This window comes from Pongo pygmaeus, chromosome 8 (genome assembly GCF_028885625.2).
Source record: "Pongo pygmaeus isolate AG05252 chromosome 8, NHGRI_mPonPyg2-v2.0_pri, whole genome shotgun sequence".
Classification (NCBI taxonomy): Eukaryota; Metazoa; Chordata; class Mammalia; order Primates; family Hominidae; genus Pongo; species Pongo pygmaeus.
The window spans coordinates 23126903-23146315 of NC_072381.2; the positions used below are offsets into that span (position 1 = coordinate 23126903).

Below are 19413 nucleotides of genomic sequence, written 5' to 3' on the forward strand. Positions count from 1 at the left end.
GTGCTTTAACCTAGTATAGCCCACTCTGCTCTACATCTGCTACCAGTTTTCTCACACCAGACCTTCACCTGTTCCCACTATGGTAGATTAAAGTAACAACCTGTGCATGAACTAAAGTAACCCGACCCTCATTGGAATACCAAGCAAGCACAGCACAAAAGTTAACTTCCATTGCTGAGCAGAACCTCCATTTCCTAGATCTACCTTAACATCATTCAACCAACTGCCCATCTGTATTACAGTCGGGCTCCTTCACCATGGTCTTGCAGGTTTCCTCTATTACTGTGAAAACTTCCATTTTATAATTCAACTTATTCAACTGGTAATCTTCCTCCATCCCTTATGACATAGCCTCCTTCCTTCTTAAACTGTTTTCATCTTTGGCAACTCTACAAAAACTGAAAAAGTATGCTAGGTGGGTCTTCAAATTCAGTGAATGCAGAGGTGGTTTAATTTTCTTATAGCCTAGGAGATATCTGGTCTGAAAGCTTGATTCTTGGAACCTCTAGAAAGATAGATGATTCCACGAAGATTCAAACTTTCTCTCTGTTCACATATCCCAATAAATTATTATGAGTGAATGCTCTTCTCATTGGAAGTGCAGGGCTTTGAGAAAATCTTTCCATTCCAGAAGCAGGATTTCCCCTAAGGACTCTGATCTGCCTTAGCCATGACATTTTTGGGCAGTACTGCCCACTTCTGACCAGAACACAATATTAGGGCAGAACCAACATCTTTGAGGCCAGTGCTAGAAGATAGGTTACATCTTTGTCATTGCCTAATTATTCTCCTCTATTTTGGTTGATTTATTTACCTCTTAACTCTTATTATCTGGCCAGATCTATCATATCCACCTCTTCCTCCTGCCCAGATTCTAGATTCTGCCTTCTTTTCAGCTCCTACCTGTATTTCTTGTTGTATTAGTCTGTTCTCACACTGCTATGAAGAAATACTTGAGACTGGGTAATTTATAAAGGAAAGAGGTTTAATTGACTCACAGTTCTGGCGGGCTGGGGAAGGCCTCAGGAAACTTACAATCATGGCAGTAAGCACCTCTTTGCAGGGTGGCAGGAGAGAGAATGAATATCCAGCAAAGGGGAGAAGCCCTTGATAAAACCATCAGATCTCGTGAGAACTAACTCTATCAGGAGAACAGGATCAGGGAAACTGGCCCTGTGATTCAATTATCGCCACCTGTTCCCTCCCACAACATGTGGGGATTATGAGAACTGCAATTCAAGATGAGATTTGTTTGGGGACACAGCCAAACCATATCATTTGTCTACTTTGTATATCAACTCTTGCCTGCCTTGACCTCTATCTGCCAGACCCAGCCAGCTTAATCAGACATGTCTTATTTTATATTAGTTACAGTGGCAAACTCTTAAAAACTTAACAATGAATAAGAAAGCTATATCCTAATATTCCTGTATTGAAAGCATATAATCATGAAGAAGTTTAAAAAATTTCCCACAGTTAGAAAACTCCATTTATAAGTAGATTTTGACAAATATTCTCCTTATACTGTTATTATACAGTGTAACTATCAATAGCAATTTATACACTTATTTTTACTTTCCATCATCATAAGAATTTTTTAGACAAGCTCGTGCATTGCCATTGTATGTCAGAAACACAGTCGAAACATCCAAACTCATAAACACACTTTCTTTAAGTGTTGTTTGTTGAGTAAACTTTTAACATGCATCTCAACTGTGGAGAGCCCAAATCAATATGCCTTTGACCTGGTACCAGTAGGAGGAAGGTGTTAATTACCACGTTGCCATGAGGTTTATGAACTGGCATTAACATCTCAGCAGGAGCAAAAGTGGCACAATAGCAACTTCTGAGAATGGATGAAGGAAAGCATCATTACATACAGATTTGTTTCCAGTAAGAAAACGTCATGCTTTTTATTTTAGGGATACTGAACAAATGTTATTTTTAAAGGACATTATGCTATTAGTAGCATAACTATCTTGCCATCTTTATGATCTGTGTAATTAAAACATAAATACTCCTTGGTGTAGCAATTCAAGGAAAGTATTTGGTTAATATGTTAATTCATCTTTTAAATCTATTATAGCCACGCTGCAGTCAGCACTTTTAAGGTTTAGTGAACACAGCTGCATTTTGAGAACAGTCCCAGCAAGGTTGAGAAACTAATTGCCCTCAGTATCTATTTAAATTATTTAAAAAAATCTTTTCAAGAATTGTAAATATACTGTTTTCTGAATGCAACATCTACATACTCCAAAGTTCGTTTTTTCAAATAAATCATTTTGGCCAATTTTCCCGATGGAATCCATGCTAAGAGGGTTCTGCTTAGAAAATTTGGTTTACAGCCATCAGGGAAATCTTAATGAGAAATCTCAGCATTTTAGGTCAGAGACTCTGGAAAAGTTTTGGATATTACTTATTCAGCAAAAAATAATAAGAACTGTGTATATTTAAAACATCTTCGTAGCCACATACTTTAGAGTTAAGTATTAACTGAAGCTTTTTTATGAAAAAAAGTTATGGCCTGCCTGAATTCTAATGGTAAATGAAAGGAACAAGAGATTAAAATGATAGGATTACAGGACATGGTTCATGATTGGTTTAAAATGAATGAGCAGGAGGGTTAATAACTTAGCCTGCGCCAGTTGCGGCCAGACTGTTTAATATATATCTGTGTATCAGGTGAACAAAGGCCAAAAGTATTTGCAAATATGGTGCCATCTAAACGTGATACCGCTTCTGTGAAAAAGGACGATTTTTTTTAAGTCATCGTTGAAGGAAGGGAGAAATCATAACTTGACAATGGAAACCTAGCTGATGTTAATTTCTGAAAACATTTCTGAAACAAACAAGTTAATTAACATATGTATAAGTAATGAACTAGTTCCACATGTAAATATTGTAATCTAAATTATTATCAGCATTGTTTTGCAAAAATTCTTGTTCTAATAGAATATTCTTCTCTCATATATCCTAAGAGTGCATATCACACATTCTTCCATTTTAATCACAAAAATAGAATTTATAAAGGTTAAGTTTATAAACTTTACAAAGGGTATTAATAAATAATCAAATCTATGACAATTTTTTGAAGGAACCAAATTATTTAGCAAGGAATTATTTGTAGGTTGTTTCTTTTTATACCAGCCTCTGGTGCATCTTTATTTCATCAAAGCAGTTTGATTTAATATATTTTTTCTAGAACATACTTTAATAAAGAGGAACTTCTTTAGAATTAGCTAGAACATAAAAAAAATTAGAATTAATAGAACACAAAACAAAAAATTATTTTAATTTTCTCATTTAACTTAATGCAGTATTTACGTTAGTATAGTAATGAGATTGTCATTTGTAAAAAAATCAAATGAAGCCAAGAGAAAACAATGTTTAGGGAACAAAAGAACATTAAAAATACTTTGGTTTCAAACTTAGTGTTTTAAATGGGATGAATATAATGGCATGTACTTAGGCATAACTTTATTTAATTAAATAATTATTTTAATTTTTGCTACTTAAGTATGTATTGTCATTTGAGAAAAAAGTGATGATTATATTTTGATATAAGACTATAAATTTCTTAAGACTCGGGATCATACTTTACAACTCATTTTTACTTTCTCCTCTCCTCTGCTCTTCTCCTGAAGGTCATAAGCATCCAGCTCACCAGTTTGCACATCTTAGGCATTCTTCCAATATTGGGTTTTATATTTAAAAGAACCATCAGATAAACTGGATTTTGTTCTTAGTGAACAAATAGCCTGTGAACACTGAGTACCAGGTCAGGTGCATGACGGATGTTAAATCAGTGCTTGCTAAATCCAAAAACTTGCCTTTTTCCTATTATAGAATTTTCTTGGCCATAATATTGATCTCATACAAGGGAATAGGAAAAAACATCCATGATTCATTTTGCATAATTACTGTATTCTAAAGTTAAATGGTTGTAGATTTTGTCTAGTTTAGACTCTGGTACTAAAACTACCAAATGGTTTGAATTCCTGTTAGACTTTGGATGGGAAAGTAATAATACTTCGCAGTTTTTGCATTAAAATTCTCAATTTTTTTCCCTTTGGTATATGAAAGCTGAAAATAGAAAACTTTTTCACGAACAAGAGGTTGAAAAGTGCCTTGTAGCCCTTTTGGGTTCTGAAAATGATGGAACGAAAATTGCTGCTTCCCAAGCTATTTCAGCAATGTGTGAGAATTCAGGCAGCAAAGATTTTTTCAATAATCAGGGTAAGCCAACTGGAAACGACTCTTTTGAGCATTTTTAGGTTACCATATTTTAGTGCACATGGGCATTTTAAAAGTCACATTTTTACCTTCTCTTTCTGTAGGAATTCCACAGTTAATTCAGTTGCTAAAAAGTGACAATGAAGAGGTACGGGAAGCGGCAGCTCTAGCCCTGGCAAACCTAACCACTTGCAACCCTGCTAATGCAAAGTAAGTTCAGAGATCCTCACCCAGCACTGACTTGTGGGACAATTCACAGTCCAAGATGTTCTCATGTTAGTATATTGACTTTCACGATAGTCTATGAATTTCTTCAGGTGGTCTATCTTGGGGTTATTCTTCAGAATCCCTTATGAAAATAGAATCATCAGATGGGCCTGCTTTCCAAAAATAGTACAAAATCTTAACTGTTTCTGAGTTTGTTGGGAAAATATGCAGGCCATTTGATTTCAGGGACCAGGAGGACTCTTGTAGAAGCTTCTGCAAATAAGACTGAATAATGCTGGAAACGTTAAAGACAAGATCGGATAAGCATTTGATAAATCTGGAAAAATGCCTAAAGATCCATCTTAAAAGGGTATAAACATTAGATAATATAGAAACATTAAAAAGGTCAGTGGCTCACACCTGTAATCTCAGCACTTTGGGAGGCTAAGGTGGGTGGATCATTTGAGGTCAGGAGTTCGAAACTAGCCTGGCCAGCATGGTGGAGCCCCATCTGTACTAAAAATACAAAAAATTAGCTGGGCGTGGTGGCATGCGCCTGTAATCCCAGCTACTCAGGAGGCTGAGGCAGCTGAATCGCTTGAACCCAGGAGGCAGAGGTTGCAGTGAGCCGAGATCGTGCCATTGCACTCCAGCCTGGGTGCGACAGAGCGAGGCTCCACTTCAAACAAACAAACAAACAAACAAACAAACCAAAGCATATTATGGGCAAATACTGTGAAGAAAAGTTAAGGAATAGGAATGCCTTCAGTATCCCAAGAACTCTGGTGTGTAATTTATACTCATTTTAAAAATTACCAAAATAATCTGCCAGCAATTGAGGAAACTGAGACTTTTCAAGCTTACTTAATTTTCCCAGGTACACATTTTTATCAAAATAGCTGAGCTGGAAGTCAATGCAGGTCTGTCAGACAGATGCAGGTCTGTCTTATAAGGCAGAGATAAGACTGCCTTATAAGACAGTAAGAATTTATTGAAGGCAATTTCCATAAATAAAATAATTATTTGCCCTGCCTCCATCTCATTTGGTATGTTAGTCAGCTTTCATTTATTATTGCTTTGTGATATCATGGCTAAAATTACCCTTTTCTAACTTGAAATAAATCTCCCTCTGCCTCCATCACATACTTAATAGTTCTTAGCCTTTCTTTCCCTTTCTATTCTCCCACACAAATTATAAGATCCTAATGGAATGACTACAAATCTAACTGCCTGATAAAAACATAAGAGGAATGCATTAAGTGTCAAAGCAAAACTGTGTTCCTTTAATAGCTACAGTCTTTGACACAGTAATTTCCTAAATTAAGGGTCATCATTATCTCTATGAAAGCACGCGAATTTCTGGAATATTGAGTCCTTCTAAGTAGCAATTTGAAAATAGCATATTCAGTGGTTTTTCCAGTATGGTCACACGGTGCAAAAAAAAATCTTATCAGAGACACTAAACCATTTCTCTCTCCAGTCCATTTAGATTTGTATATGATCTAGAATACTTTTAACAGGCCTCCAGAGTGTATAGGTGTCTTGATTTGATGTGAGTTTGCCTGGCTTATATTTTTTGTTTTATTTTACATAAAATCATAGAAAATTAGGATGGTAAGTAGTTCTAAAAGGGACTTCCTTCAGATTATCTCTCTCAGTTTAATTATCTATTTTACAGATTTTTGTCATCTGACTCATAGTTCCATTTTGTTACCATAGAAAGGTCAGTCAGGGCTAAATGATGCCTGACTTCTCTACTACAGTCAACTTTAGTTACGTAATTTAATTTTATTCTTGTAAATTTTTAATTGCAGTTATTTCTTTAACCTATTGTATACTGTCCATTCTGGTTTTTTTTTAATTTTGTATTTTGTAAGGGAAATGGAACATGAATGAAAGTGGCTTTCTGAATATTCCTTGAGATCTATATAATTTTTACTTGGGATTTTCTGAGCTAAAATATATTGAAGATGAATGCTTTTAAGGAGGATATGGAATCAAATTTGACAGATTTATGCCAAATGCTGAAGACTGAAGTTGCAAAAGATTCTGGAGTCAATCAAAAGGAATGAACACGAATAAACCACATAGTCCTTCTAGAAGCCTCCTTGAGTTTAATTAGTAATGCCAAATATAACAGAAGTGACAACAAATGTGATTGGTTATTTTTAATAAAATAATTTTCTACTCAGATCGTCTTTTAAAAATTGTTAGCTTAAACTGAGCATTGGTGAGTATTTCTGGCATCACTTTTGGTAGCCGTCCATTCAATCATTTCCCCAGGAAGCATCGTGGCTTTGCTGCTGGGGTGGTTAGAATCAAGGTTTTCTAATTATTTTTCTGTCACACGTAAGTAGCATAGGAGACAAAAGCCCAGAGTTAACTTCCTCCAGGTGCATTTGATAGGTGTTTGAATATTTGATCATTGCTATCCTAATTTTTAAAAATGCACATAAGCGTTGCAAATACTATTTTTGTGTAGTTAAAATGTAACCCTTCTCCTACATGCATATCTTAATGTGCCTAAAGTGAATTTTTAAACTCTAATTCTTAAACTCAGGGCATGTTCTGGAATTGGAGGCTCATTTCATGCATTGAGTAATCACTGGTGTTGTCATGGTAACATATAATGTTGGTGCAATTTCCTTTATGTAATAGGTTTTTGCTGGGAAAATTGTGGGTAGATCAAAATTTTCTAAATTAAATAATCAACCCAGGGAAGGAGAAATGTACTTGTGGTAACGCTTTTTGTAAAACTAACAAATGCTTTTTTTATTAAAATCCTTTTATAATCTAAAAATAGAATTTTATAATCTTTATGTAAACTAATTTATAGTCTAATGTATCTGATTTCAGATTTTCACACATCTTGCTTTCTCATAACAAAAAAATACACTCAAATGTAATAAAATAGTATGATGATGAACAATTTTAGTAGCAATCATAAATAAATAGTCAGACCAGTCATAGCCCTATGTAGAAGATTTTCAACTTTATTGAAGTAATCTGATCATCACCTTAATTGATGCCAAAAGATCTTACTTATTTGGTATTCTTTATGAATGAGGTTTCTTAGATTCTCAAGTTTAGTGGATTTTTTAAAATTTACTTTTCTAATCCAAAAAAAATTTTAAAAATTTGTGATAAATTTGAATTAAAATCTTCTAAAATCCTTCCTTCTCAACCTTCTGTTTTTTTTTTTTCAGACAGGGTGTCACTTTATTGCCCAGGCTGAAGTGCAATGGTACAATCATAGCTCACTGCAGCCAAAACCTCCTGGGCTCAAGCAATCCTCCTGCCTCAGCCCTTCAGGTAGCTGAGATTTCAGGCATACACCATCCCACCCAGTTAATTTTTCATTTTCTTTTTTTTTAGAGATGGGGTCTTACCGTGTTGCCCAGGCTGGTCTCTCAAACTCCTGAGCTCAAGCAATCCTCTTACCTTGGCCTCCCAAAGTGCTGGGATTACAGGTTTGAGCCTCTGCATTGAGCTGCCTCTCAGCCCTTTGAACTGATTACGCTGTTATTAAACTTTGGTGGGGAAAGTTATGGTTGCCATTTTGACTAAGTGGCTGACATGTGACCCTTGGAGGTGTTCTCAGGGCCCCTTGGGGAAGGGGGGCTACTTGTCCCACTCACTGGGTATAAATGCGGGGGGGCAGCTCCTTTGACCTTCGATGCATTTTTTTGATTCCTTATCAAGCTTCTGAGAGCTGTCAGTTTTTCATTTTCACTGCTATCAGTGGATCTGATTGGCAGAGCTCTAACTTACTCCCTGCCAGAGTTCCTTTCAAATCCTTCCTTTCTGTCCATGAAAAGCTTGGATTCCAGGTAACCCAGCTTTATCAAATTTTACATAAAAGCCATACAGGAGGGCCTGATGCCTCTTCTATGTGTACATAATTTTTGCTTCTCAGAGGCCATTCCCCACCCCCACAGATAATTCTCATGTATGTTGTGGTTATGTGAAATTTCCAGGTATTTGAGTTATGGATACGTGGATATGGATGGTAGTTAAAAATTATTAACAAACATGAATCCTTTTACTTACAAATGGGCTAATGTTGTACAGTAAAATAGACATAAAATATATCCTGGAAGTAAATTCCGCTTCCGGGAGTATTTTGCCTTAGGTCATTGTAGTGACACCCTCTTGCCTGGAAAACCTCTTCCCAGGCAGGCTGTGGTTCTCTCCCTCACCCCGTTTACATCTCTGTTACAATGTCACCTTGGCGAAGCTACTTAGCATTACCACATGGCTTAAGATTGCACTCCACACATGCATATTCTCAACGCTCCTTCCCTGCTGCCCTTTTCACATACCCTTATCATTTTCTAACATAGCATGTAACTCACCTGGTACACTTATCATCATTTATTTTCTGCACCACTCACCCCCCTGCACCGCCCCCCGCCCCCTGCCACACACCAACCACTAGCATCCATGAAGGGAGCAGCCTTCATCTATTTAATTCACTGATGCATCCCAAGCATCTAGAACAGTCTCCATCCCATAGTAGACATTCGAAGGAAAATAGGCTTACATCAAAAATAAAACCAAAAAATGGCCAGGCAAAGGTGGTTCACATCTGTAATCCCAGCACTTTGGGAGGCCAAAGCGGGTGGATTACTTGAGGTCAGGAGTTCGAGACCAGCCTGGCCAACATGGCGAAACCCCATCTCTACTAAAAATACAAAAATTAGCCAGGAATGGTGGTGCATACCTGTAATCCCGGCTACATGGGAGGCTGAGGCATGAGAATTGCTTGAACCCTGTAGGCAGAGGTTGCAGTTAGCCGAGATCGCGCCACTTCACTCCAGCCTGGGCAACAGAGTGAGACTCCATCTCAAAAAAAAAAAAAACCAAACCGAAACAAAACAAAACAAAACAAAAAACCCAAAAGTAAAAGAAAAGTGAGGAAAACAAAGTCTATTTGACAAACAAAGTCTGTTGTCAAACAATCAATAATGGCCATTACTTAAAACAGAAAGCAATCATCAGTGTTGTTTTCTTTGTTTTTATATAACTTGGAAAACAGAAGCAACAGTGGAGGCTTCCCTGTAAGAGCCTTCTATTGATGCTTCTAATTCTTTATTATCTACAGAATAAAGATTACTTAAAGTGGGTACAAATATGAAAAGGCAATGAATAAGAATAAAAATAACTATTTTTATAAAGGCATAGTAAAAGGGGACAAGAACAGCCAGATTCACTTATTAGCAGTGAAAGAAGGAGAAAGCAAAGTAAAACTATTTTTAAGTGAATAAATAAAAGGTGAGAAGGCTAAAACAATGCCCGTAGAAAGGAACAGATAAAAATGGAAACCAAGAAGCAATAATGAATTTTATAGAAAAATGTAGTTGTTTGGACACATATCCTTTCTTGGTATACTGCTAATCTCTTTTACAGTTAACAATTTGTAATGCCTTTTGGAAATGAGAAAACTGTTTATTTTTGACATAGGAAATACTGTTTTCAGCTAAATTTCATGTTACATTTATCCTGTATGCTTCTATCCAATTAATCATATCAAAGTTCCACATTATTTATGCAAGTACTGAGAGACTTATTCTCTGAGGAGCAGACCCTACATATTAAAAGAATGTTTTAAACTATTAATTTATAACATCACTGCCATCTGTTGGATCTGATCAGAATTAGAGTTTAAGTTGTTCCAAGAAGAAAAAGGGTTCAGTGTTTTTCACTTCCTTTTGGCAATGCTAACTAAATTTGGCCACTGGTAAACTATGAAAAGATTAGAATAAATGTTCAGAACTAATAAAGATTAGTATAAATGTTGGCTAGATAGTTTTCAAAAGATGCAATTATCTTAGGAAATAAAATGCAATGAACAAAATAAAAATATACACAGTAATAACTACAATTATTTTAATAACTATAGAGAAGTGAGAACTGAAGTTTTGTTACAGTAAATGTATGATCATAAGTCCCTTGTTTACACACAGATCACACTAACTCTGATTCTTCATAATTATTCCATGTCATCCCCATGAAGAACTGAGTGATTTACCTAAATCTTAGAGACCCTTTTATTTCCATTTCTTTGCTTTTTATTTTTTATTTTTTGTACCCCTTTTGACTTTCCATGACAGCAGTGACCCAAGAAAGTTCTAAATGTTAGCACATATAGTGGTGACTAAAAAAATTAATTGATTGATTACTGGCCCACTGCCAGCTTCTACAATACCAGAGACAAAAAGCTCTTCCCCAGAAACTGTCTTGCTGTTGTGTTCCCTATGGTCAGGACCGCATAAGGGAATGATGAAATTGTAAGCAGTACACTCCAAAGGGACTCCACAAACAGATAGAATGCCCCCAGATTATATGGATGTGCACTTGAGTGCTTTGGGAACCTTAGAATGTCCTCGTTATATATGGATGACTTGTCATTTTGTATTATCAGTATTGAACATTCTTTTCGCTAACCTAGAAATAAAGCATTGACTAATTTTAATACTTATTAGAATTATTCAAGGAGTATCATGCCCGAGAATGCCATGCAATTTGTAGAGAAAACTTTAGAACGTATGCCACATACAGAACTTCACACAGTGTTTCAAGAAAAGTCAATACTTCATCTAGTGCTTCAACAAAAATCAGTGCTGCATTTACTCACAGTGACCAAAGTCCTTATCAATCATTTCAGTATTGTCAGGGAGGGGCATGATCTTAATGATTTCCTGGAATGTTAAGTTTCTCCAGCAGAAATAGAATGCACTTTTCAAACCTTTTGAAAAATTTCTATCCCATTCAGTAAAGTTGGTGGGAAGATAATGTATTGTGTATTTATTGTTACCATTTCTTTTATTCTATTGATTTTAGGCTAATGGTTTCTCCTTAGAATTGCCTATGTTTCCTGGTGGAATGAAGGCTGAGTGCAGTGAATGATGATGGTCATTTTGAAGGGGGGAAAAATCTCTTAAAGTTAGCAAAATACAAACCACAAGTTTCACTTTTCCTTCTCCATCCCTGTACAGGAAGAGATGAAATGGCTAGACATGTGTCCCATCACCCTTTGAAAAATAAATGTTAACACCCTATTCTTAGAGCACACTTCTTGGCCAGTTACACAGACCCACTTACATAAGTAATCCTGTCATTCAGAATACTTTTTACTAAAGAAGCATTGACCATACAGATAATCCACAGTGATTTACAAAATTAAAACGTAGTCCCATGAAAAATGCGAGTTCGTGTTGTAGACTTGATGTATAGGTTGCACTTAATATTGCTAAGGTTGTACAGCTATTGTCTTTGTTGCATAGGGTTTTTCATTTTCGGAGAGTCCCATTTTCTAACAATGCAAGGAACTGCGTCTTCATACTGACCCCTAGTGGCCGTTTAGGAGGACGTTGGGGGAGGGGCAAAAAGGTAATGGAAGGATTGTTCTGTAGTTTAATGAAACGTACGTTAATTTAATTTGAAGCACTCTCCAGTGTACCTAAGATATTTCCAAAACATTTTTAAAAGATTCCGATCTGAAAATCATTTCAACATGGTGCTTTTAGAGATAATATTCTACTGCTGAACGTGTGTTTAACAGATGCTTGTGTTTGACTTTGTCCCCTGTTAAGTTGTAGTCATTTACAAATGTTTTGACGCATTCATTGTACCGGTAGCTGGACATCTTCTGTGCTATATAACCAGATAGGATAAATGTAATACTCTTGAACAACATAACCTAAGAAATCTCATTGCTATTATGGTTTCTCTACAGTTGATTTTTTGCTCTTGATTTTGTATAATAGATTTTGTTTTACATTCTTATTTATATCACTTTGTTGTAAAATTCTAGATCCTTTGAATTAGAATACTCACAAGATGAGTATCTTGCAAGATAACTTGGCTAATTTCATAACTTTTTAGGAGGTTTTGTTTTGTATTAAGGATGAGCTCTGGAAGAACATATTTAACATGTTAATTAATACCTTAAAAGTCCTCTGGAATTAATAGATAAAATAAGTGGGAAAAGTCCTCATTGTAAACCTGAGAATTATTCTTGCATTATTTCTGTCCAAGTTTACTGAGTGGATGCTTTTCTTTCTGCCCCTTAGAGCCTAGATTCCTCCCTGTCTGATGGAATCTTATTCTAAACATTGGTTATACTGGATTGGAAAAATCATACTGAATTTGGAAAACATAGAATGAAAAGCTGAATTTTGCAATAGAACAAGTGGATTCCCTATCCCCATTTCATGTCAGTGGATGCCCACCTGACCTTGACCGACAGTTTGAATTTGATTAGCTACTGATTTTGTGAGGAAGCCAAGTGAATCCCATAAAATGTTCAATTAGAAAATTATCCGTGCTACTTTTATTACCTACAGTGCAGAGACTGATATTTGCATAACCTCATTTTAAAGTTGCTAGTACTGTCCTTCAGGTTTAATTTCCAACATTACTGATTTTCAGAGGAAATCTTTATATTATGTGATTCCCCCCCCCTTTCAATTTGAAGCATACTTAAACCTATATAAGGTTATTTTTACCAATCCTTGACTTTTTATGTTAATCATTTCTCTTGATTTTTCTTCACTGTGGAAATGGTCCTTACCGCTCATTGATTACACTTGAGTGGAAAGGCTTGAGTAGGATTTCTGAGGAAACTGCCCCAGCTCTAGCCCTGCAGGTGTAGGAGATTTTGCTGTTTAGCTAAAAATTGTCTGAAAAAGAAATTTTCGTGCACACACACAAGTTTTACAATATGATCTTACGTTTCCATGATCTGAAACTCTCTACCCTTGTGGCTCACTGAATGTTAGAGGATGGTGATGATGTTGTTGAAAGCTGGCAGTTATCGGCCAGGTATTGAGCTAAGTCCTTGAGTGGAATATATCATTAAATCCCAGAGCAGTCCTATGGGGGAACGAATATTATTGTCATGCCCATTTTGCAGATAAGGAAACCAAGGCCTGGTGCTTCCTCACAGTCACAGAGGTGGTCTGTTCTGTAGGTCCCCACGGAGCTGGTAGGAGCTGAACCTCTTACTCTCCACCCCGGCAACTTTTCTCTCATTCTTTCCTCATCAGTGCCTCCAGGACCCTTAACTTCTCCACATTTTCCCCACCAGAAATTTCCCTTGTGCTGAAATTCATGATCTCTTTGAATTCCTCCAGCACTCCTTCTACTCACTCCAGTAGGCACCTTTGGAATAATCTTTCATCCCTTCCTTTCCCTTTCTCTTTGCTTCTGACCCTCCCTCCACCTTTTTCCCCGGGTTCCTTTCCCCAGTTTCCCTTCTCCCCCTGCTGCTTCCTCTGCCTCCTCCTCTCTGCTTCCTCTGCCTCCTCCTCTTTCTCATTTTCCATTCCCTAAGGAATGATGTCCTAAAGCAAGTAAATTCTTTTGGTTTTTGTTTTCCTGAAAATACTATACTTTTTAAAGCTTAAGAGGTTGAAAAATGTAAAAACTAATAAATTAAAGGTCAGAAAACCATGTGTTTGTTTTTCCGGTCTCTGTTGATTAACTTACTTTTGAGCAAGTTTTAGTCTCTCTGCATCCTGTCTTTTTTGACGATGAAACAAACAAGTAAAAATGAATCTATATAATCTACTGTATTTTGTGCATGTAAGTGATTACCCCCTAACCAATATCACAGGGAGTCTGGAATCCAGCTTCTTCCACTGGGGGCCAGACGTCATCCGTCTGTACAGCTGTTATCATTTCACCCCAAAATATAGGGAACTTACCACCTTGAGTGTAGGTTTTTTTTTTTTCTTTTTTGTTTTGTTTTGGGTTTTTTTTTTTTTTTTGGTAATGATTCTACCATTATCTGGGTATTCTTTACCTTCTGGGCCCTGTGCTAGGCTCTTGGGGTACCACAGGAAAGGAACACATCAGGCCTACATTTCAGTCAGGGAGGCCAGCAGTACACAAATAATTTTAAAAAGGTAATTGCAGAATTGTTACAGTATAGGTAAACTTAAAACAGCATAATGTGGAGAGAGGGCCATGGCCCTGGGGTTAGGAAAGGGGCCTAGAGAATGATACAGGGCTTGTTAAGGAAGGGCTCTCTGAAGAAGTGACATCTGAGCTGCTGAGAATAAACCAGTCCTGGCAAGCGCAGGGATTTTTTTTGTTTGCTGTCGCACTAGAGCAGTCAGCATCCTTATTATTTAGTTAAGAAAATCAACAACGTGGTATCTCTAATTACTTTGGGATTGTATCCCTTGTCATTGACAGATATGTAAATAGGCTGATTTCCAGGCTAAACAGAAACATTTGGTAGCTGCAAAAGTCATTTATTATGAATATCCTAACTCTTTGACCATCATTCCTATTTTATTAGGAGACAAGTCAGCCATGCAAAAGAGAGTTGTTCTTTGCTGATGGCAGGTAGTTAATTACGAGTAGGGCATTCTAGCATTTGAAACAGAAGGTAGCATGTATGGAAGTGAAGTATTGTGATTGAACAGATAGGTCAATAAAGGCTCCGTGTCACTTGGGAGGAAATTACATTTGATTTCCCCAGACTTTGATTGACTGCCTCAAAATCGGTAGCAAAAACATGCATGCTCTTTGTGGAAGTACCAGGGTAGCACTCACTATTCTGTTTGCAGTCATGCTGTTCTCTTTGAGAAAGCATAATGTCACCGCGGCTGCAACATCAAAGCGAATTCTGAAAGTCTCAAAATGAAACCTGCTAAGGTGCATCAATATGATGTAATCAATTTGGTTTCACATATTTCCTAGCATTTTTTGGGGGGCATTTTTCTTATTTTGTTATAGATGCAAACACATTTTTTTCCCCTGTGGCTAGGCTTTACTTTAATTATGTTAATTTTAAAACCTTCGTTTTAAGCATATGCCTACAATTAATTGGTTGTCTCCTTTAATTGTGAAAAACTTCTTAAATAATATTTCTTTAAAAGAAGAACATTCTCTTGGCTAGTTTTGTCAATCCTGGAGTTCAGCCAGAGTTTAGGGGCACATATACTAGCATCCTGCAGCTATGGGGCTGTGGCGGGATGATCGTTGTTCTGGACTCAGAAATTGACCAATTTAGCAAATACACTGCACTTCTTGGATCATTACCTTTGTTGAGAAACTGGCTGGAACAAGAGTCAGGAATTCTGTTTATAGCATTCCAAATCTGGCTGTGATAACCAGGAGACCTGTTTATCATAACGACCAGTGTTCCACCTGTCCAGACTTCCTGCAGCCGGCAAGGCTTAAAAATGCCAGCTCTGAGTTGCTGCTGCGTACACACCGCCCCTGACCACTTGCAGAGTGTCTGCCGCCAGTGTGTCTTCCTTGGTGTGACAAAACTCACAGAGACATATGAAAAGTCATGCTGGTGGGAATGGTTGTAATCACTGTTAACAAACAAGGTTCTTATTGCCAATATCACCATCTGTTCCATCGGGTTCCACGTATTACCCTGTATGTGGGCTCTGTTAAACAGATTTCTGTTCTGCCCAAGGTCACCCTTGATTCATGTTACTAGACTTTGCAGATGGGTTGAATGTGAACCTCAAATTGCAGCAAGGCTTCAACTCTGAAAGGTACCAAATGGTGTCATCTGGTGCACACTCAAATAAACAGAGTCAACAATGTCTGCAAAGACAAAATAGAGACGTCCCTTGATAAAAGAGATGAATACATTCCCAAGAAGTTGTCTAAAGTGCAAAATTTTATTTCTTGAATACCAGTCTAAAAATTACCTCACTGTATGATTAGAGAAGCATGAAGGCAGGGAGGAAATGAACCAATTTCAAGAGCAGCTGTAAGTGATAAAACTGGAAATCCCAGTGTTGCTGGATCCTATCCCTTCTTGCAAACTTAAAGCTGAGCTAAACACTTTCCCCCTCCCTCCTTCTCAATACCTGCAGCGGATTTCTGCTCACTCACCTTGAGTTGATTCAAGTCAATTAAAATATATTGATCTTCTCAGCACCAGAAATAAGACTCAAACATTACCTCTAAGAGGTATGTACGAGGTACAGACATAGCACAGCAGAGGGAGTGATTAACAAGGAGGGCCGTGATGGTCACAGATGACTTTGCAGAGGAAGGGACAGGTAAGCAGAGAGAGAAGAATGAGCTAGTGTTCTCCAGCCACAAGTGCCAGAGGGATAGGGAACGGTGTTTGGGACAAAGGGACCCAGGTGCAAAGACACAGACATGAAATCGCACAATATTTTTAGTGAGCCATAGACGCTATTTGTGTTTGAATTTTTCTTCAGTGATGTTCTTAGCGTCCTTTCTGTAAGTGCTCTTTTATTGTGGGGCTTGGGCATTTGAATGAAAAACCTGCTGAATTCTATTCATGAGTGCTGCAAAATAACATTTTTAAATTGTTACTTTTTTCTGATGTAAACATTTATGCCAGGACATCATATTTTTAAACAAAAAAACATGCGTATATTTAGCACACAAATGCTCTGAGCTCATGTTAAAAAGAAATGTCCTTTGGGGATCAAGAAGTGCCTCCTTGAGGAAAACACATTTGTGCTGAGCTGTGAAAGAGGGCTGGGCATTGTCCTGGGGGAAGAGGATGTCAGGAAATGGGGACAGTGCAGGGGAGCCCTGATGTAGGAAAGAGCCTGGCATATTGAAGGCTGCAAGAGAAGCCTAGAGCATGGAGCAACAGGAAGAGGCGGTGAGGGGCAGGGGGTGCATGGGGCTGGCGTGAGAAGTGGGGGCCGCTTGTGTAAGGCCTTGGAGGCCATGTCAGAAATTTGGGGGTAGGCCAGGCACGGCAGCTCACTCCTGTAATTCCAGCACTTTGGGAGGCCGAAGTGGCAGGATTGCTTGAGGCCAGGAGTTTGGGACTAGCCTGGGCAACTTAGCAAGACTCCATCTCTAGAAAAATAATTTAAAAATATAACGAAAAAGAAAAAGAAAAAATTGGGAACTTTATCCTAAGCAATGGGAAACCGTGAAAGTTTTAAGTAGGGGAGCAATATGATTATAATTTTAAAACATCACTTTAGCTGTAAGACGGAGGAAGGACTGGAGGGGGTGAGGAGAGACCACTTAGGAGATTATTTATATCAACCCACAAGAGAGGATGCTGAATTGGATTCTGTGGGAGGATGGAGAGAAGGGAGAGATTTGAGAAACACGGGGGAGGAAAATAGTCAGGACTTGCTAATAGATTGACGTCACATGACATGTCAAGCTTCACCTCTGTTTACATATATCAAATGATATAAACAGATGTTTTTATACATTCCCATATTTGTTTTTTAGTTTGTTTTTTTCCCAATTTACATTTTAAACTCTTACTTGATTAAACTCCAACTGGATGGAGACTAATGATAGTAAATATCAGAAAATATTTTCAAATTATTGTGATGACATATGGCCCTATAATTCTGGATTTTAAAACAAAGCAGTTTGACTTCCATCCCATTCATTTGGATAATGCTATACTATTTGGGAAACCGAAATGTGTTTTAAAAATATGACAGGCTTCAGCTTGTGTACAGGGAAAAATACAACAGAATGTCTGAGGTTTGAAATAAACAGAATTAATTCAATTCTTTTTTGTTTTTTAAACAAACAATTTTGTTTCAAAAGAATTTTGTTCAATTCTTTTTTGTTTTTTAAAGTACAAATTCTGGACTCTACTTCTATATATAAAATGAGTTTTTTTAAGGTAAGAATACTAGTTTAATTTTTCACCATAATAAGTTAATCTCAGTTATTCTTTTTAGACTTAGTGCTGCATACAGCAAATTATGGGCAAATATGTACATATAATGCAGGTTGTGCCAGCTGTGCCTGCACGATTCGTCTTTCTGTGCTGGCATTTATGTTCAATTTAGTAAAAGCTATATTCCACTGTGTACTAGAATCTTTGGTTTTTTAAATAGCTAGGTTTTTATGCATTTCCCTTTACTGTCTCCACGAAGAGCAAAGAAAAGAGCAGAAGGTAGAGATATAAATGAACCAAGTCAAAATATGCCTTTGTAGAGGAGAAAGAAAGAAACAAAATCAAAGCAGAAAGGCTGAGTGTTCAGATATACCTGATGTAAATTCCTGTATCTCCATGATCCAATTTTTCTTAGTTTCTTAGTTTTCAAGATGAACGAAAAAGATGATGTATGACCCTGCGAACTCCTTTAGTTTTCCAAAAACTCCCTGGTACACACAAAAGACAAAGTATTTGAGAATTTATTGTATACATTTACTTAAAATACTTCTGTTTCTATCCTGGATGCCATTGAAGTACCCTGCAATTGTATGCTCTTTCTTAACTCTACAGGATGTTTTAAAAAGTGAACATTCTCAAGGGAAAACCACCAAGTGACAAAGGAATCATGCATTTTGGCCAAGGCATGTTTACAATGATTAAAAAATACAAGGCATTTGGTTTAAGGGGCTGATTGCATTAAATACCTGAAAAATAAGTCAAAGGAAAAAACTGATTTTTAAGGAGGTTAAGTATATATTATTAATTAGAAAATATGTATAATTTAACATTTTTGCTGGCAGTTGTAAAAGCTATTCAATATTTCCATTGCAAAAATATGAGATGTTTCTGACAAACTAATATGTTAGAACCTCCAACTTCTCCCTCTTTCGTAAAACCTAATGAACGCCATGCCAATTAATAATAGGAGAGAAGATGAAAAGTGAAATTATCTTAAGAATGCTTATTTTATCCCCTAAGAAAGGAAATTAAATGCTGACCCTTGGGCTATTATAGTGAGTGATGCAGGGCCTTCGGATATTTTTGTAGTGGTAAATTTTGGTTACATGTCATCTAACCAAATTTTAATTTTAAGGGACGACATCCTAGAGAAAGAATGGGAGATACCAAAAGAACGGTTAAATGTACAAGGACTGGAGAATGAGTAGAAATGAAGCGAGGCTCTGCTTTTGCCTTTGTGGGATGTGGTGTGTTTGATGGACTGGTTTATATAAGCCAGGGTGGGAGGTGGTCCTGCGAGGGTGACACCAACTGAGCCCTTCGTTCTCCAGAGCTGCTGTCCCTCTTCATTA

General features: G+C 37.1%; 1 protein-coding gene across 16 annotated transcripts in view; it reads left to right on the forward strand.

Annotated features, from left to right (window-relative positions):
* Positions 1–19413, forward strand: part of ARMC3 (armadillo repeat containing 3) — a 110650-nt gene that overhangs the window by 49006 nt on the left and 42231 nt on the right. For all 16 annotated transcript variants that reach the window (XR_008491928.1, XR_008491929.1, XR_008491930.1 and 13 more), the window contains 2 exons: positions 4084–4236; positions 4338–4443. Coding sequence is in view for 13 of the 16 variants with exons in the window: in XM_054435533.2 (XP_054291508.1) it covers positions 4084–4236; positions 4338–4443 (259 nt within the window). In the remaining 3 variants the exon portion in view is untranslated. The remainder of the gene's footprint in view (positions 1–4083; positions 4237–4337; positions 4444–19413) is intronic.